This window comes from Gigantopelta aegis, chromosome 4, assembly GCF_016097555.1.
Source record: "Gigantopelta aegis isolate Gae_Host chromosome 4, Gae_host_genome, whole genome shotgun sequence".
In the NCBI taxonomy this organism is placed as follows: Eukaryota; Metazoa; Mollusca; class Gastropoda; order Neomphalida; family Peltospiridae; genus Gigantopelta; species Gigantopelta aegis.
The window spans coordinates 14266513-14288333 of record NC_054702.1 but is presented as its reverse complement, the minus strand read 5'-3'; the positions used below and the strand labels follow the sequence as shown (position 1 = coordinate 14288333).

Genomic DNA, 21821 nt, shown 5'->3' with positions numbered 1-21821 from the left:
ACATAAATGCATACTGTTTATTCACAATTTACAAAATACTTACAACTTGAGAATTCAGTTTCTTCACACAAAACAGTAATTTACACAACATACATTTATGTACTTTTCTTCCAAATACAACAAAGAACAGTTCTATGTATATTCCCAAATTCTATATACTAGCATACACATGTAGCTAGTCTAAATCAACCAAATGATATGCTATTTTCATCCAGTTATGAACAGGAACTACTAGTATCGTTCTCCAGACACTTACAGCAAATGTTAAAGTGGCCCCAAGGTAGTCGCGATTACCTGTAGCAAGCTGCAGATCTCGTTACAGCAGCTGCATACACAGCCTAGATGTAACACACGCATCCATTATTCCTCTATTTTCAGCATTCATCACATGTTAATTATAGTAAAAATTAACACAATCTAGGCTATGACAGTGTGATAGACAATTTACAATGTAATTAAATTTGGAGAACAGCCACATACATGTATATACTGGGTAATTAATTGCAACTATTGCTAGTATTAGATTACAGTAAAACCTAAAAAAAAGAGACTAGAATTAAATGTATTACCTATCATAAATGTATTCTGTGTCGCTGATAGTTGCATCTATAAGGTGTTCATCTCAATGCAATTAAAAAAAACCCCAACCCAACCCCAAACCCCTCCCCCCAAAAAACCCCACAAACAAACAAAACATTTAATTTTAATTTTAATTTTATTTTTTATTTTTATCACGTATACTGTAATGAACATGAGTGGCATTTAAAATAGCATTTATCTTACAATTGGTTTTAAAGTGTATCTAACAAGCGAAAGCTAGTAGGATATGTTTTTAAGCAAGTTGTCAAATAAATGGCATCTAATAGTAATACGAACAGAGTATTCTATTTCTCACATATCCTAAAAATAACCAGGTTCAAAACTTATTTACGGCATTTACGCTTATGCGTCACAAAGTAATAATTTCCAGGTTAACTTATATATATCAAAAAGCTATCAATTTCAATCACACCTATTTGACTGGATGATATCTCTACAGTGACTGGTCATCACCCAGGTTCAGCCAGTCGTATTCTAGATTAACTGCACGTCAGCCGAGCACTTTACCACTGGGCCACACCCCGCCCCCGAAATGGAACTAAATGCAAAACTTCAACATTAAGCTAAATACACAAGTATTTTAATAAAAATTTAAAAATTAAAATTTAAAAATATTCTTTTCACATGCACTGTGATGAACATCCATACGTGCAGCTAAAAACATAAGTTTTATTGAAGTAGGAACGACGGTTTGTGAAAAACATATCTAAACGCGAAATTTTAAAATTAAACTTTAATGTAAACTTTGATGCCACTGCCGCTGGAAAAGTAACACCCATATATCTCTCATTTTTACTTCGAATGGGCGAGACAAAGCTGGTAAACCACAGGCCTCTAAAAACAGAGAATTCAGGACAGTTTTGGTCACACAAATCTGCATGACCTACATGTATCTTTCATTTTCATATTAAATGTAGGACATTACTTACATGGACATAATGGTTGGTTACGCAGAAATTAATTTTGTGTATTAACCCATAAATGGGTTATGCAAACTTTATGTTCAATTCTCAGAGGACTGCCAACCAAAGACACAGAAACATACATTTTTAAAGAACTTTGCTCTACACCAATTTGTAATTTGTGTTTACAAATCTCATTGCTCAAATAAAAAACATGTTAATAAAAAAAAATTAAATACAGTTTGCACACATATTAATGTTATAAGATAATATAACAAATGTTTTTTACAAACTAAAAGTGTACCATATTGTACCATAACCATTGATTATAATCAATTACTTAATTGTCAGTCAGTTGTGATCTTGAATTAACACTTGCAATTTAAAAGCCAACTGTTGCAGCCATTCATGTATGTTATTACATGTAACTTGAGCTTTATTTCCTTTATATAACACACAATGTGACTTTTCTCAAACCCACAGATGAGCCTGCTCTATTCATTAATTAAACCTACATATAAATCTGAAGGTTATAATTTACAGCTGAAATAATCTTGTTCGTCAGCTAATTAATTATAATTGATTATTTATACAGATGAACTTTGGGCCAGGGCAGCAAGAGAAAATAACACGATTGTCTTATAAAGAAATCTACTGTGTGCAGGTAAACAATCTGACATTGATTATCTTTAATACAAATGAAGCAAGTAAAGAGTAATTAACCAGAACGTACTCTACTCTATGTCTTTATTGGTAAACAAATTTTGCAATTTTTTTTTAGTTTTCTGCTGCCCCTCCTCCCCCATTAAACAATAAACGCTCATTTTCAAGGAAACAGACATTATTAATATTTATATGACCATGTGTGCTGTATGGAATTTCTAAAATTAGTTTGAGAAATGAATTTTGATAACTGAGCACATTTTAAACAATGTTCAGCTAGTGCATCATAACTAGTATATCAAAGGCTGTGGTATGTGCTATTCTGTCTGTGGGATAATGCATATAATAGATCACTTGCTACTAATGGAAAAATTAAGGTGTTTTCTCTATATGACTGTGTCAAAATGACGATATATTTGACATCCAATGGCCAATGATTAATAAATCAATGTGTTCTAGTGATGTCGTTAAACAAAACAAACTTCTTTTTTAAAAACAATGTTTATAAAATTTGGTGTCTACCACATGGTTATTTATAGACTTAGTAGAGAGAGAAGAAACCCGATGCTGTGATATTGGCGGCTCCTACTGGAAAAGTAACAAGTGATCTTTTATATCTACTTCCTCACAGGACAGTACATACCCCTGTATTTGATGTATCCCTCATGGGGAAGTGGTTGAGATGGGAGAACCCTATTAAAGGTGATTAGTCCTGTGCACTTCACAGGGATCTTTTATATGCACTTTCCTACAATCACTGTGTTTGATATAACAGACAGTACATACCACAGTGTTTGATATAAGTCATGGGGCAGTGGTTGAGATGGGAGAAAACTCATTAGAAATGACGAGTCTTGTGCAAATCACAGCAATCTTTCATTTACACTTCACCAGACAGTACAATACTTATCCCAGTGTTTGATGTATCAGTCATGGGGCAGTGGTTGAGATGAGAGAAACCTATTAAAGGTGACCAGTCCTGTGCATATCACAGGGATCTTTTATATACACTTCACCAGACAGTACAGTACATACTACAGTGTTTGATACAAGCCATGGGGCAGTGGTTGGATGGGAGAAAACCCATTAAAGGTGATCAGCCCAGTACATATCACAGGGATCTTTTATACAATGTATACATGTCACCAGACAGTACAGTACATACCACAGTGTTCGATGTAACAGTTGTTGGGCAGTGGTTGAGACGGGAGAAAACGTATATGGGTGATCAGTCTTGTGCACATCACATGGATCTGTTATATACACTTCACTAGACAGTACAGTACATACCAGTGTTTGATGTAACAAAGGAAATCCTAGTTTGTAAACGTACCACTAATCCTGGGAATCATTCAAATTTCAGACATGTACAGCATACACAAGAAATTAAACTATCATCAAAATGTTGCACTGCATAAAAGAAAACACATGCTCCTTTTCAGTTATTGCTACTGGGTACTCCCACCCCTAAAATCTTGCATACATCCAGATAGGTTGTTTACTTCATAAAAACCAAAAAGCAGCATTAATAGTGATCCAAGATTAACACCACTTTTTTCTTTTTTTAAGAAAGTTGTATGGAAATTAAAACAAAAACATCCTAGTATGTTTTCTTCTACATGCACATGTACCTGTACATATTAACATATACATGTACTTACAAAAATAACCCGACTCTTCCAAATATAGATGCCAGCATTACAGGTAAAACCTTGTTCACGGATAGCTCACTTCCTACATGCACATGTACCTGTACATATTAACATATACATGTACTTACCAAAAATAACCCGACTCTTCCAAATATAGATGCCAGCATTACAGGTAAAACCTTGTTCACGGATAGCTCACTTCCTACATAACGACTAACACATGTAACAATGCCTTTCACTGTGAAAAACGTGCCATGCCTTCACTGACTTCACAAACAACTGTTAATGCATGAGACACCAGTGAGTCATACAAACTTGATCAATATTTTCCTAAACCTCGACAAAATGGTCAGGATTCTTTCCAACCATGTGCTTTGCTGCAGTTCCTCTCAATGTGAATCCCGTATGAGTGGAGTCAAACGACTAATTATCTCACCGAATGTCTATCTTAGTATGTGAGACGACACATTCATCACAAATGATTCATAAAAGATTGATACTGCGATTAGTATAGCATCAGTCTGAGAACATCATCTCAGGCTACAAACTGAAACATAACCAAACTGATTTCTAGAAAATAATATACTTTGTAACTATATATATTCAGACTTTTTGCCAAAGAAATAATTTTAAGGTACGTACTAAAAACAAAGTTGATCTTAAGTGCCAAGGTTACTACATTAAGGTGGTTATGGGTCTGAAATCTTTGGAAATTGGACTGCATTTCTTTGACAAATTTTAAAAAGCAGTTCTCTTACTATAATCTTTCTAAAAATCAATCTATTAATATCCAAGATTTTACAGTACGCAATTTTTACCCTTCGCACCCTCTGGCAAAAACCCTGATATTGTAACTATATATCACTATGTACATTTCAGTCTAGTTTTTAAAATAAAAAATCTGCTTAGAAAAAAAATCCCACCTATATGTATGTTTAGAAGAAATGATGAAGTGCATAACATGATTATTAATAATATCTAGAATATTTTAAAATTCCGTTTAACTGTACATGGAAGTACTAACAATCTGAGAATAATGTACTCTTGGGTTAACTGTCTATTAGATATGTTACATATATGACATTACATATATTACAAACAAATTGTATAGGCTAGAGTCCAAGGACATAAGGTGAAATATTTTTTGTCTGAAAAAATTGATAGAAAATAAGTTGCCTTGGTGCCCCTCTATTAAAAGAAGTTTGCCTTGGTTCCCCTCCGATTTCTAATTTTTGTTATTAAACCAAAGGCAACACTTGCCGTGCACCCCAAAAATTGAAATTCGACCCCTAAGGTTAGAAAGCTCCCTTTATCAAATCAACAAGCATTTAAGTTCTGTTTGTTTTGAAGTCACATTTTAAACATTTATTTTATCGTAAATTTGCCAAAATGTTAATCAATAATAAATGTGCCCATATTTATAACATTCTGTTTGGCTAACAAAGACGATGTTAAACAAATTCACCAAACTGCAGCCAATATGTTGGATTTAAAAAAATATATATTTACATGCAGCTCAAGCACTGAATCACCCCCCCCCCCACCCAAAAAAAAAAATTAAAAAAAAAATCCAACCATTTCTCAAATCCTACATGACAACTCGGGTTAAGAATTAATATCATTTTTGTATAATGAACTACACTGGCAATGTTTTACACCGCGATGTGAATTCATGAAACTCCTTGAGAATATTAGCTTCAATGTTGAGCGGATCGGTGTCTGCGGCAGCACATAATCGGTAAGAGACACACGGCCAGAATATTGATATTGGTTGAAAAGCAATCAATGGCTGAACACCATAAAGTACCATTCATCTTTTAATGACAACCTCTTGGAACATTCAAGTAAACAGAATACATTATTAAAGTTTTGCAAAAAAACCCACAAAACAACCAATGAAATGTACTCATTAATTAAATTTTTTAAAATGTTTTATATGTACTACTGTTTGCTGTTGAATACTGAAATGTCAGAACAATCTCCCGTTTTCAATTTTAATCAAAAACACAAGAAATCATTTCAGTTCACTAAAAAAAATAACTTCTGTATAAAATGTACACATGCACATCCATACATACCACATGAAACTAAAATTTCTATTACACTACATTAAAAAAAAATATGTCTGGCTTAATAACTAGACTAAATTACAGGTAACAGAACACTGCCATCCCTATCTGAACAGTGCCCCTGCCCCCCTCCCCCCTCCACACACACACATGCAGACACCAGATGGACAAACTTAATGCTTTATGATGTTTTTTTCAGATGCCCTGCAAATGACTGGTCTGCAAAGTGTTGTTGTTAACAAAATCAGAACTGGGTTAATCAATGCAGTTTATCACTACCACATATATTGATCTCATGAGGTCGGTGGAATTCGGCTTTGTACAGTGGGGAATATTAACAGGAAGCCCAACAACAGGTCTTTTATCACTCATCTTCTTGACACATGCAGCAATCCTTTCATGTATTATGACATCTCTCACATTGTTCATCCAATGTCAATTGAATTATAAAACTCATTGTTTATAAACCAGATGCAAAATATCTACATTTGTATTATGTTTACTTATAAATAATATAGCAAATGTTTAACTTCATAACATGATCCAAAATTCAAAACAACTGAAACAGGATGTTATGCTTGGCACACACCTACTGATTAATGCCCGACTCAACAGTTGCATCAGTGTTTGGTAGGTATGTGCCAAGCATATATATACAAAAAAAAACCTAACATTGTTTTAAGAGGAAAAGCTAAAATGTGAATGATTCGTTAATAGGCAGAAATTACACTGTATACATGTATATGCAAATACACGTAACTTGGATATGTCATATTTTCATGAAAAGATCCAATGTGTATGGACCTTGGCAATTCCTGTAACATTTTTATTAACACATGTACCTACAAGTAAAATATTTGTTCATTGTGATATTTTTAATACTCAAATGTATATGGGAAAAAAAAGGGGGGAAAAATATTAAAATTAGTTCATCGTCAAACCCTCCTAGAATACATGTATCTGGTTGGGAACCCATTTGCCTACTTTATGATTATGAATTCCCAGGCCTTACATGTACTTGCAGTATGCCCATAAAACAATACCTGGGCCCGTGCTTATAGACTAGACTTTAACGTAATGCTATTTGAATGGTGTTGCCATGACGTTAAAGTCTGGACTTTATTAAAGTCTAGACTAAGGTTTATAAGCATGGGCCCTGAAGTGGGTGGGAACAATTTCTAATGAGTAGGTCATATGCAGCCTCTAGTGATGGGGGTTGGGGGGAGGGGGCGCTTTCTATAAGCCATATTTTGTCATTATATATGTAGAGTACAAACATACATTTTCATCCATATTAATACAATCCAAAAAAAATCTTCAAATTCAATGATGGACTTAACTATGAGTAGAAAAAACAAAATAATAATTAAAATGTTTCTTTAAGTTGACTAAATATTGCTCCAAGTAGGGCATTTCATCCATCATACAGTCTGAGTCCCCTGTTGCACGAATTCATGACAAGGATGGACAATTAATACTGTAAAATTTACTCATTTTGAAAATAAACTTCAAATAATAGTCAATATATGAAAGAACCTGTTGACAACACCGATAAAAAAAACAATTGCCAAAGAACTACATTTATATAGATAAACATTTACATGTAGATATTATTTCTCTTTAAAAAGTTAGACACAGCTGGGAACAAAAAACAAAAACAAAAAACTACACCATCTTAAACAAAAACACATAGATCTGCTGTAATCAAAACTATTTTTTTTAAATTATTATATCTATTTTATTTTTTATTATTGTATTTAAAAAGAAAATAATGTCCTAAAGTGTCAGATTAATTGTTATGTATGTTGAGTTAGAGCCATTTTGAAAAACAACTTTAAAATGGGTATTGCTGATATGTGTGTAATTTTAAAGTATTTTTTATTTAACACTTAGGCAAATAATTACATGCAAAATCCATTACGAAAAACAGAAGAAAGTAAACAAAGAAAATAAAGGTAACATGGTACATTGTACCTTCCAATAAGGCACCAGTCCCACTAAGTACGGACCATCCAGGATCATCCCGGATCACGGTCCTTGATGATCCTGGGGATTTTTGGCAAAAAATTGCGACCGAGGACCGTCACTCCTATAGCACCATGGTGTCCCCTGGACAACCCCGGTGTCATTACGGTGTCACTACGGATCACCCCGGACCATCCCAGATCATCCTGGCAGCCACCCCGGTGTCATTACGGTGTCACTACGTATCACCCCGGACCATCCCGGATAACCCCGGTGCCACTACGGATCACCCCGGCAGCACTACGGTGCCACTACGGATCACCCCGGCAGCACTACGGTGCCACTACGGATCACCCCGACAGCACTATGGTGCCACTACGGATGGGCCTGGATCACCCCGGACCAGCTGATGTTTGCTATAAATACGTGCATTTTTAGTCTGAATCCATTTGTCCTGTAGATTCCAGAGAAGAAAGACGTTCAATAGAGGTAGAAGAAGTGCTGTCCGACGTTGAGGAGCTGGCTGGCTCTCCCCAGTCGCCGTCACCTCTGACAGATGCCCAACCAGATGATGCTGATGTCCCTACCATGAGTGCCCCGGAAAAGAAGAAGAAGAAGGCCGCTGTCATCCTCACAGACGATCAGGAGGTCGAATTTGGGGAATGGCTACGGTCCAATCCCTTCCTTTACACGAAGCAACTTAAAGAATATAAAAATACTCAAAGGAAGACCCGAGTGTGGGCCGAGAAGGCAGCTGAACTGGGGCTGGAATCAGGTACTCTGCTGAGGACATACTACGAAAGTGTCCGCACAAAGGTTGGGAAAATAACTGACACTAAATCCGGGTCATCCACCAAAGATCTGACGGAGCGGGACAACTTCATAATGACCAACTTCGGCTTCCTTCAGACGCACATCTCCAGGATGCGAAGCTGTACAGCCATTAGTTTAAGTATTAATATATATTAGTTTTAATGTAGACGATTCATTTGTTATTTAACCTTCTGACTACTGCAGGCGAGATATCTCGCCGGACGTCACGTCAGTCGATATACTGTACCCTGTATACAGTGCATTCCCCAATTCATATTTCCCGCCGTTTTGCACACGACACTCACCGGAAACGGAAATATAATTAAAGAAAAAAGATTTTTTTTCAAAATGGTGGTTTTTGTTTTGATTTTTTCAATTGAAAATACCTTGAAATTTTGAGTTCAAAAAGTGGTTTTCGGCAAGTATTTTCGCTTGACAACAATGGCGGCACGTCGCGGTAATATTCAGGGATCGATAGCTGATTGTAACAGCTAATTTGATAATAAATTTGATCGTTTTACCAACAACGAAAATTACCAAATATTGCAATATGAATCGTAGTTCGGGTTTAAAAAAAAATTCTGGTCAGAAAACCACAGTTATCAGGAATAATGGACATAAATACTGGACAGCTGGCCACAAACGCCCGTAAGTAAACGCAACTTTTTCAATTTTTTGCCTAATTTTAATCACCATTAGCCGATCTAAAATAATAAAAATTACAAAAAAAGATACGAAAATAATACTTACCGATTCATATATGAACTTTATTTCATGTATTTATGAAACATTTAAGTGAATATATGTGAGTAAAAATTATAAACTTGTACCCACTCAACGTGGTTTTTGTTAAAAATTAATCCAGTAGTCTAAAGGTTAAGATATGTTGTAATGACTGATATGTACATTTATATTTAGTTATGATTACTTTAATGTCTTTTCTTCTCTTATGTACTTGCAGTTGAAGTCCCAGCTTGCCACCACCATCCCGGCCAGAAGTAGTAGTACGTCAGGATCGGAACTGGAGGAAGAGACTTCCAGTCAGCCCCCAAGCCAAACCATTGATCAACCCTGTCAGTCCTCGAAGAAGGGAGGCATGAAGGGCAAATCTACTTACATCGGGGGTCGCCAGAGGACGTTCCGAAAGGAAGTCTCCAGGAGCGACGACTAAAATGACGCCAGGGATATCATCGCCACTCTCGAGACGCAGCAGAAGCAGTCTGCAGAAATACACGGGCAGATCACCAAACTGGTGTCACAGGAGTAGTCAGCTGCTACAGCTGCCTGGGGGACTATGGGGGCTATGGGGAAGCAGATTGACCCACGTCTGCTCCCCAAATTTTACAAGTCCACGTTTGATCTCGTGCTGGGCCTCATAGATGAATCTAGTCAACTTCCTCCACCGCAACATCATCAGGAGCAGCAGCCTCAGCAGCAACCACATCAGCAGCAACCCCAGCAGCAACCACATCATCAACAGCAGCTGTTCGCGACATCTACTTACGGTCCTCCAAAACACGATCAGCAACCACATTATCAACAGCAGCTGTTCGCGACGTCTACTTACGGTCCTCCAAAACACGATCAACAACAACAGCAACAACCACAGGGACATACTTTCACTAGTATGTTGCCTCCTCCAATGGGATCGCAAACCCAGCAGCAGTGGTTTCCGATAACGGTATCGGCTGGTACATGGGATACCATTGCTCCCACTGAAGGCCAGCAGATCACGCAACCTCAAAGACCAGCTAGTACACCAAACATATCGGGTTGCTCTTTCCCGAACCTTTCTGACTGCTTGCTGCTGATGACGCCACAAATGACAACAATTTTGCCTGCTGCTGCTGGTTCCTCCCAAGGTGGAGATGGTGGGGGATCTAATAACCATGTATGAACTGTGCTTAATGAACTGTTATGACATGTGATATTGAACTTTAAAAATGTGGTTATTACTTTGATTTATATTTGTTTTCGTTGTTGCAATAAATAATGAATGTCGTTGATAATTATGTGATAATAAAAATATGTGGTTGCAAATATAACAGTTCTTGTACCGAAGATGATTATTCCACATTCATAAAGTTCACAGTTTACAAGTCACTTTTAAATCATGTCATTCTGCCACGGTACTGATCCTGCTTCGGAGTTGTAGTAAGCCGAGAGATACTCTCTTTGCTTTTTGGCCGCGGCTGTTGTTGTGTTGTTAGCGAAGTCCAACTGACCGTCCAGGAGAGGGGTGACATTGCGCCAGGCTCCTGGGATGACGTTGTGATTGGAGTCCTCTTCATCTGCGTCCCTACGATGCTGCTTCGGCAATCTCTTTCTTAGGAGGTTGTGCAGACACACGCACGTCAAGACAATGGACGCCACAGTATTCGATTCCTGTTGCATCATTGTCAATAAACAACGGAAACGATGGACTAATATGCCGAACCCTCGACAATCTGTAGTTGAATATTCTCTGGGTGTTATCCATCTGCCTCTGCGAGAAGGGTTTCATCAGCCATGACCTTAAGGCGAAAGCGTCGTCTGCAGCTATGAAATACGGTATTTCTGTGTCATCATCTGGAAGGGGATCAGACGGTGGAAAATGGAGGACCCCCTTATCTATGGCTTCCTTCAGTTCACTGTTGTTGAAAACTTGGGCATCACCGACAGATCCGTGACTTCCTACTTCCACCCAAGTGAACTTGTAATCGCCATCCACCAGTGCCATTAATATGATGGAATGGAACCCTTTGTAGTTATAGTACAACGATCCTCCTCCCTTGGGGCATTTAATGGCGATATGTTTGCCATCCAGGGCACCAAGACAATGGTGAAATTGCCATTTGTCAGAGAAATGTTTGGCAATGTCCTTCCATTCATCGGTTGTAGTAGGAAGTAGGACAGGGGATAAGCTCCTCTGCAAATTCAGCAATAATGGCTTCACAAACTTCACGTATAAGCTTGGAAATGGTGTTGTGCGCTACCCGGAAACCATACATCAGGGAGTGGTAGCTGTCGCCTGCAGAAAGGTAACGCAACGTAATTGCCAACTTCAAGCCTGGTGATAGAGACTTTCTGTATGAAGTATCTTGTTTGGTGATTTGACCCTCTATGCGTTGTAGAATTTCTTGGTGTAACTCGTAATCCATCCGAAGGAAGTTACGGAAGCCTTTGACATCTTCTTTCTCAAGTTCTTTCATCAGGCGGGCATACTGCCCTAGTTCCGGTCTTCTTTGTAACCATTTTCGGACCCAAATTTTTCTTCTTTTCTTTCCATATAATTTCTCAGCATCATCACGCTGTTTCTTACTTCTTCTTTCTTGATGAAGCTCATTAGCAATCAGAATCATGTTCCTCGTCTGCTGTTGGTTCAACTCCAGTTGCAATGCCATCAGTCGGAGTTGGTTCAGTCGGGTCAGCTGTTCAGCCATGTTGATTCATACGATGTAGAAGAAAAGAAGTGATTCCGAGCCGAAAATTCTACCTATTTATATGCTTTTTCTCCTTGGCCCAGGACGAACCGTGGTCACCCGTCTACATCCTTGAAGCCTCCATGGACAACCGTGGACCACCATAGTGGCACCGTGTTAGAACCGTGATGATCCGTGATACTCCGTGCTCTTCCGTGTTGGTCTGTGTTAAATCCGTAGTAGCACCGTGATGAACCGTAGTGTCACCGTGTTTATCCGGGGTCAATAAATTACTCCCGGACGACCCAGGATCAGCCAGGACGCTCCTGATGACATCACGGACTGCCCCGGCGACAATACGGTATCACTACGGTGGCACTACGGATCACCCAGGATGAGGCGAACGTCCAGGACCTTTATGACCCCCGAACTGTCCTGGACTATCCAGGACCATCCCGCATGATCCCAGACCACCCCGGCATCGCTACAGTTCAAGCCCTGGACCACCCCAGATTATGGTCCAGGGTTATCCGGGATCCCAGTGGGACTATAGCTTTAACGTCATCCACAAGTCAATAGCTATTTCGGTACTATAGTGTACAGAAACAAAATAGAATTTGTTTTTTTTAACAAGGGTTTAAATATTAAAACAAGATGTTTGTCTTTATTCCACACTCACTGTATCAAAGTTGTCGTGCTGGGGTGTCGTTAAACATCTATTCTATTCTGTGCATTAAAGTCGAGGCAATTAACATTGTGACCAAAATACTTATGCCCAAACTAATGATGCCCAAATTAAGTACAAACATTCTGACTTCAAAATATTTCACCTCAAAACCACTGAAATGTTAAATTTAATTAGATCAAAGTAACTTAAAATACATTTCTTAATACTGACAACTATACAGCAGCTGTTAATGACAGTACTGAATTAAAACGACCTTCCTGCACTCACAAAAGACAAAAGTCCCTGCTGTGCCCAAATTAGTGAGATCTAAAGCCCTGTACACTTCTGGAGAGTTGACTCATGCAGATCTAGAATTACATTCATTAATTGTATACATCATGGATAAAAGATGTTTGATAGCAGCACTGATCAGCTCAGTTGTTCAGAAATGGACACTATTAAGTTTTATCTCTGTATGTACTAGAATGTAGTTGTGTACATGCGGTATTTCTTTTTCTTTTTTTTGGCCCAATACAAAAATTAAAAGCTTCTAGATGGCTGTATTTTCAATATTTACTCCCGTAAATAATATCCATTTTACACAGTATATTAACTGGAAATGTTACAAGACGACCTTATTTGTAATCTTGTGAAAACCATCAGTCAAAATCAAACCACTTAAAGGGAGAGTAAACTCAAACATAAGACTTATGTGTTGAAAAGATACATATCTGGACCACCAACACATACTGACACTTTAACAAATGAAAAATGCTTAATTTTAGTGTTAATAAAAAACATGATTATTTTGCTAACTTGGGGCAGCCATTTTCTTTTGTTTTCATATTCTAGCTTGGGGCGAAGTGATGTCAGCTCTGACCAACTCTTGTATGCACAGTGTAAACAAAAGCAGTAATTTACGACAAGGCACTTCTCTTTGATAAACATGACTTGTAAAACAACATAAATGACGTGATAATATAATAAACTATTTAACTAAATATATTTCAAGTTGCATTAATGGAACAAAATGGGGTTATAGTATTTTTCTCTGTTAAATAATCCAAAGTGAAAATGTGCACTATTATGCCTATTGGTACGCTAAGCTGGGAGCAAAAACGACAACCCACGATACCCAAGTAATAATGTTTTTTTCTTTGGGACTACGTAATTGGTCAGTTCTGTGATTTTAGATGGGGAAGTCTACTTTATCAATAGTTTTACAGAACTATTTACAGTAATAAACCATGTCCATAACCATTTTAGGGGTGACAGGTTATTACACAACACCTGTATGTATTTTTGTATCTAGACAGCGGTAATTAATTTGCTCAACTGGAAACCTATCAAATATACACCTGCCAATCAGGAATCACAGGTAGAGGCAACTAACAGAATAGACCAATTAACTAAGAAAACAATCTGTGTATCATTTCAGTACGTATGTTAATGCATGGATAAAACATGGTACAATTATTTTGACTTGTGTAAAAGCTTTGACAATGGTGGTTTATTTTGTATTGAAAAATAATATATATTTGTTGCTGGCTTACTGGGATGGATATTATTATAGAACATTGTGATGCATCCACAAAAATCAGGTACACTTGTTTTTTCAGTTCTAAGACTAATTCCTGACATGACATGTTAAGTATTAAGTAACAAATGGCCAGAGAGCATATTCACTGGGATGGTACAAAATGGCTACACCCACTATATATAATAGCCATTACATTTAACAGTTTTATTCATTAAATATAAGATTATACTTGTTGATATTAAGCAATAATGTGCATTACATATCACTGAATATTCATACCAGTCCAAAAGCCTTGCTTAAGTATTCCTTTAAGACTTTTTCCTAGACCATATTTACCAATATTCAGCACCAACCTGGTCATAATAAAGAGCTACTCCCGGATTACTAAAAGGGAAACCTATTAGCTCTCCCCACTTTCCAATTAGAACGACCATCAAAATTGCGCTAAATCTCCCTCATGTAAACGCGCACCTCTTTCTCTTTGGCTTAATCCTACGGGACATTCAAAATTCCATAGCACCAACCTCTCTCTGCCTGCTACCATTACTTGGACTGCTGGTGCTCCCTTGCACTTGCCAGTGCAGGCGTCCCTTCTTTACCCCCCCCCCCCCCCCCACCTTTTTCCTGTCCTGGACAGAGAGATCTGGCCAAGGCCGGTCCCTGTGCCCAGTATAGGTGTGCGCTACAACAGCTTGCTCTGAATGTGCACATAAAGTCCTTTTTAGCCTTTTAGCCTTTAGCCTTTAGTCAAAATGGCCATACAGGCATGGAGATCAAATACAACTCTTACCATGAAACAAACATAACAATTCCATTCGAAATAAAAGTGAGAGAATTTCCCAACAGTCATTTAATTCCTTGTCTCATTTAAGCTAAGAGTCGGCCATCTCTGCAAATTTGCTTATCTTTGGAAGAATGCTAGTATTGCACATGGTCAAGTTATTTAGGTTATCATCGATGAATCTCTAATCCATTGGCTATATTAATATGGAAATCTATAGACACATGGGGAAGAAGTCTCTAGTTAGTTTAGTAGTCCATTTGTACCCAGCAAAATGTATACTCTTCAAAAGAAGAAACGCAAAACCACATTGTTGTAACATTTGGAGAATTGATTTAATTATTGAATGGTGAGTCCGATAATTACCAAATTTTGCAGGATTGTTCACAATTCACTCTAGTCCATTGTGAGTAAGTGATAGGACACACCACCAAGGTCAAGGTCATCTGGAGTCAATACCGGGTGTGGCCTCCGCGTGTGTTGACAACTGCCTGGCACCGCCAGCCCATTGAAGCAACCAGAGTACGGATGACGTCCCGGGGGATGGTGGCCCACTCGGCCTGCAAGGCTGCTGCCAGCTCGGGCAGGGTCTGGGGCTGTGGTTGTCGCTGCCGGAGGCGTCGGTCCAACTCGTCCCATAGATGCTCAATTGGGTTCAAATCCGGTGATATCGATGGCCAAGGAAGGACATTAATGTTGTTGTTCTGTAGGAAAGCCGTTGTGAGACGTGCTGTGTGAGGCCTGGCGTTGTCATGTTGGAACACTGCGTTGGCGTTGGCCATAACTGGAACGATGTGTGGCCGGAGGATCTGGTCAATGTAGCCCTGTGCATTCAGGTTGCCCTGCACGTGGACCAGGTCAGTTCTGCCAGTGTGTGAGATGGCTGCCCACACCATGACACTACCCCCGCCGAATCTGTCCACTTCCTGCACGCAGTTTGCCGCATAACGTTCACCACGACGCCTATACACGCGACATCTTCCATCATGACGTCGGAGCAGAAATCGGGACTCGTCACTGAACCACACCTGTCTCCATCGCAGTTGAGGCCATTGTCGATGAATCTGGCACCACTGCAGTCGGAGTCGACGGTGTTGTGGTGTTAAGATGACACCTCGAACTGGACGTCTGGCACGAATTCCTACCTCACGTAGGCGGTTCCGTACGGTCTGGTCGGATATCCTGCGCAAACCTGGTATTGCTGCGGCTGTGGAGGTGGCAGTAGTCAATCGTTCCCGAAGGTGGCGTACCCGGATGTAGCGGTCCTGCCCGGGGGTAGTGACCCGTGGTCGACCGGATCTAGGGAGGTCACGTGTTGATCCATGTTGCTGGTAACGGTCCCACAGTCTGGAGATGGTGCTTGGGGACACATGGAATGCCCTGGCAACGGCCGTTCTGGATTCGCCTGCGTCTAGTCGGCCGATGGCATTGTTTCTCTGCGGTTCACTGAGACGTGGCATGTCCTGGATTGTCAACTGTCGGCCAGATACAGAGGCCAGGCAAGCGAACACCCTGCACTTTTATACTGTCGGTGTTCATGTTGCACATGCAGACAACGCACGTGCAGTGGTGACATGGTTTGCACGTGGCTGCGTTTTTGCGAATATTCACATTTTGGAACTTTATTGTACAGTAGCTGCGTTTTATCGAATGTAACCGTGGGAATGTGTGGGACATGCAATGACCTTATATTCACAAAGCATGAACCGGTAGGAAACATAAAATCGGAGTTATAACCCATTTGTACCCTTTTGCGTTTCTTTTTTTGAAGAGTATATTATTTTAATTATGCTCGCAGGTCAATTCTAATTTCTTCAGTAGTATTTATGGTTTGAAGATCAATGGTGAGCAATAAAATGCTCTTGTTAAATTATGTAGAACAACTGCTCTCACTGTCTCAGTGTCATTGTCAAATTCAAAATAATTCTGAGTAAAATAAATTAACATTATCAGTACATTGTGATGCATCCACAAGGCAAGGCAAACAGTTTTTCACTGAAGCATGACAAAGTGCCTTCTTTAAAACCAGAAGGGTACATTTAAACCTATATTTTTCTGGGGTATAATTTCAATTATAGATCAATAGTTTAAACATCTAATAAATAAAACCATAAAACCAAAGATGTCTCTTTATATAATTATTAGTATCTCATACTTTTAAACAAGACAAGTCATAGGAAAGAGCCACAAAAAAACTATTTTTATAAATTAGTTGGCTGCCTTCAACCTAAGCAATTTATTGCGGGGGAAACATCCATGTGATTTGTTAACTTAATTGACAGAAAAATTATTAATGTTTTTCTTTTGTGCCTTTTTCTCTTCATTTTTTTTTATTTTGTATAATTACATGAGTCAATTTCATCTATGTCTTGGAGCATATTTCATCTGTACCATTTTTTCCAATGTCTTTTTTTTTACCAGAGATTGGGTACTACTACAGAAGCACAGCAAGTGCTTCTGCCATTGTGATTATTCTTATCACAACAGATGTGAAAGGTCAGACTGAGAAGACATAAACCACACTGAAAACTTTGAACAGACCACACACAGACCACACAATGGTGTTTTCAAGTTGGTCACTGGCACAGCCCAGTATTAATGATTAATTTGCATATATACATACACAATAATAAGAAATCTATAGGTACTAAGGTAGCATTATTCCATATAATTAAACTAATAATAACAAGCATTCTGAAAGAACTGCTAAAACAATACATGCCTCCTACAGGACCCAACAAATTTTAGTATAGATCTTCTAAATTCAAAGGCCATAACTGAAAAATGGGTAAATCACCATGAAAGTTAAATTTGATCTGTAACAGTACATGATACGGTAATATACAAAATGTCATCTCGATATCTTCAGGCATTGCAAAACAAATTCCAGAAAACAAATTTCCATATCTCCTAAGTTCAAGGGCCATAACTCTGTGAAAAATGGGTAAATTGCCATGAACATTAAACTTGATCTGTAACACTAACAGTACATGATAAAGCTATAAACAAAATTTCAGCTCAATATCTCGACATTGTGTAAAAAAACATCTGAAAAACTCTATGTGGGACTGACAGTCAACAGATGGAGAAACTGTGATACACAAATTGAAAACAGTGCATCGAACTGTAGATCACTGGCCACGGTGTCATGGTTAAGCCATCGGACATAAGGCAGGTACATGTAGGTACAGGGTTTTCAGCCTGGTACCGGCTCCCACCCAGAGCGAGTTTTAATGACTCAGTGGGTAGATGTAAGAACACAACACCTTCTTCTCCCTCACTAACCACTAACTCACTGTCCTGTACACAGGACAGCATGCTTGAACCTTAATAGGATAGAAGCATGAAAATAAGTTAAAATGAAATATTAGGGATCATGGATAATTACTTTTAACATAACAGGCTTTTTGCCTGCAAATAATATGAGGGTAATTATTATGAAAACAAAACAGATCATAAGTGCCCCATCTACAGTCCTTCCCAGGAGTGAAAGTCATTTTCTTACTACATGTACGTACTACAATTTTATTTATTTATTTCTGAACCAATTGCATTTTAAATTGCACACAAAAATAGTGCTTTTTTTGCTATTTCCAAAACAATTTTACTCAAATTCTTCATAAGGCAAACCAAACTTGAATTATTTACAAAACACTATGTTCATGTTGGCTGGGAAGGACTGTACATGCATGTAGGTGGTTATGGGTTTGAAATGCTTTAAAATTTGACACTGTATTTTATGTGCTTTGACAAATTTTAAACAGCAGTTCTCATACTATCAAGTATCATCTATCTAAATATTATAACAATATATATACCAGTAATAAAATTTCCCAAATTTTAGAGTATGTAATTTTACTCCCTTTACCCTCTGGCAGAAACTCTGCATAATCTATGATTATATGAATTTAATGCAATCAGATTCAAAATATATATTATAAAAATAAATCAACAAAACACAAAAATAAAAAAATAAGTATCGGCCCGTATCAAAATATTTTTCTACCGGTTTCCTGGAATTTTTTTTAATTTGTTTTAAATTTGTTTAACCAAATGCCACTGAAAATGTACTGTTTGGGTGGAAAAAAAAAAACCAATCAGCTGAATGGATCAACCAAGGTGATTCAATCCTGCAACACAAGCACGCCAAGTGCGCACTCGAATGACCTAGTTAAATCCTGCCCTACAGATAACAGATATGTATAAATTTATTGTCCAATAAAATTCCCAATTACGTGTACAACTAAAATCCTGGATAAAACATTGCCAGTATTTGAGGGAGTCATTAATAAAATGCAACAGATCGAAAACTGATCAACAGTTTTCCTTTTTTTATGTCAATCCAAATGGAATTATTGAAAAAACACATACAATGTGAACTGGTCTGGTGCTTATAAAACTTTTAGAGTCTAGATTCGAGACTAACAGAGTTTGAAACAGTAATGTCATGATAATGCCATACAAATTGTATGTGTGACATCATTAGCAGGCCTCAAAATTTGGTGTTAGAAGGGAAGGCTATGATAGCCTTTAAAACTCTTGGAAATGAAGGGCACCCAAGGCTAACCTAAAAGACACAAAGGCTACTTTCATACATGTACATTGTCAAAGGACACTACGGTTAACCTAAAAGACACAAGGCTACTTTAAAATTCATACATGTACATTGTCAAAGGGCACTAAGGTTAACCTAAAAGGCACAACGGCTACTTTAAAATTCATACATGTACATTGTCAAAGGGCACCAAGGTTAACCTAAAAGACACAAAGGCTACTTTCATACATGCACATTGTCAAAGGGCACCAAGGCTAACCTAAAAGACACAAAGGCTACTTTCATACATGTACATTGTCAAGGGGCACCAAGGCTAACCTAAAAGACACAAAGGCTACTTTCATACATGTACATTGTCAAGGGGCACCAAGGCTAACCTAAAAGACACAAAGGCTACTTTCATACATGTACATTGTCAAGGGGCACCAAGGTTAACCTAAAAGACGCAAAGGCTACTTTCATACATGTACATTGTCAAAGGGCACTAAGGCAGAACTTTTAACTATAATTCTGTTAAATTGGTTATTCATCAATAAATCAATGTGTTCTAATGGTGTCATTCAACAAAGCAAACTTTAACTTTTTAGTACTGTCATTGAACACAACTTTAGTGGAGAAAAATTAAGACATATAATATATACTGATGGAAAGAAAGAAAGGATCACACAGATAGCAACAAGACATAATGACTGCATCAAAAATCAATTCGTATTGTCAGAAGTTGACTGGGAACATATAGGCAACACATTCAACACTACAGACATTCAATCCCACATTACAACTTGGTATGAAATATAAACATTACTACGCTAGGTGTGAATTAAATTTGGTCTGCAATTTGATGTGTTCCCTTATTTCTTTCCATAAGTATATAGGGACTACCAAGAGAATATGTGTATTAAGTTTCAGAATAATCCAATCAAAGCTTTAGGAAAAAGGCTAAAATGTTCAGTGTTAAATTATTTCAAATAAAAATAAATAAATAAATGTTCAAACCAGATCATTTGGGTTTTTTTTAAAGACACCAACATCCTTACCACAAGTAACAAAATGTGTCAAGTGCTAGAGGAGACCCAAACTGGTAATTGCGGAAAAACCAAATGCTACCATTGGCAACATTCTGAGGGCTAACAAATTAAACTCCTGACATCAGATAAAACTACCAGGGGTTGTCGCCCGTGTCACAGGCCTAGGTGTAAAACTTGTGAAAAAATTACATCCACCCAAAATATTGCCAGCAAAAACAATAAAGTGTTCCAGATAAAAGACAGTGTAGACTGTAGTACAACTTTTGTTATTTACTGTCTGACTTGTATTAACTGCAAAACGCAATATGTAGGACAAACTACCCAACCATTCAATACCCGACTCAGAATCATAGGCACAACATTCTGTATAATAAACAATCTAAAGCACCCCATGTGGCCCCTCATTTCAATATAGCAGGACATGATTATAACTGCACTGTGTTACAAAAGATTGTTAATCTTGATAAAACTAAATTGAACATTGCCGAATCACTCTGGATGCACCACTTGAACACAATGTGGCCTGATGGACTTAATGAGTATGACCCAAGCAGTCATTGACTAAAGTCACTCTTCTTTTGTTACTTTCCCCAGTCAGCTTATCCTGTGATTTTTTTAGTCTTTTAACTTGACATTTTCACTTGAACGGTTTTTATTCACCTGTTTTTAATGCTGAACTCCTGGTTTTTAATGCTGGAACTCCAGCGTTTTAACTTGAGATTTTTAATTGTGGTTTTTAAACAGAGACCTTATTTTATCATAAACCGGCACAGTAAGAAAACACAGTTCACTGCTGGGAACTATATTAGGATTAACTAACCGTTTTATTTGTACCTGTAAAAGTAGGATGCCTATGATGACTCTCACACTCTGTCATACTATCGCCTGTTAAATATAATAAACAACAAAAAAGGTTGGGCAGACTAATAATATCGTGTGGCATGACACTGTACATGCATAAAATGTTACGCTAGGTTATATTATGTCTGCTCGAAACTTCATCACCGATTCAGTGATCACTTTACACTGAATGAAAACTATACATATACTTTAACTTACCCTGCCAGTTTTAACACACCTAAAAAGGTTTTCCTCTTTAAAAGTATCACAGCAAATTTATACACCAACACAACATATGTGTGTATCGGAACGTAGTTATACGGCCCTCCTCCCAACAGATCGCTT

The 21821-nt window shown here is 37.9% G+C and overlaps 2 protein-coding genes across 3 annotated transcripts in view; one reads left to right on the top strand and one right to left on the bottom strand.

Annotated features, from left to right (window-relative positions):
* Positions 1–21821, bottom strand: part of LOC121372687 (HEAT repeat-containing protein 5B-like) — a 128339-nt gene extending 106518 nt beyond the window's left edge. Inside the window, exon 1 of one of the 2 annotated variants that reach the window (XM_041499143.1) lies at positions 21696–21821. The gene's annotated coding sequence lies outside the window, so the exon portion shown is untranslated. The remainder of the gene's footprint in view (positions 1–21695) is intronic. The other variant, XM_041499144.1, reaches the window with a different exon arrangement.
* On the top strand, positions 9959–10561 carry LOC121369706 (integrator complex subunit 3 homolog). The gene has a single exon (XM_041494757.1). The coding sequence runs from the start codon at positions 9959–9961 to the stop codon at positions 10559–10561; it is 603 nt and encodes a 200-aa protein (XP_041350691.1).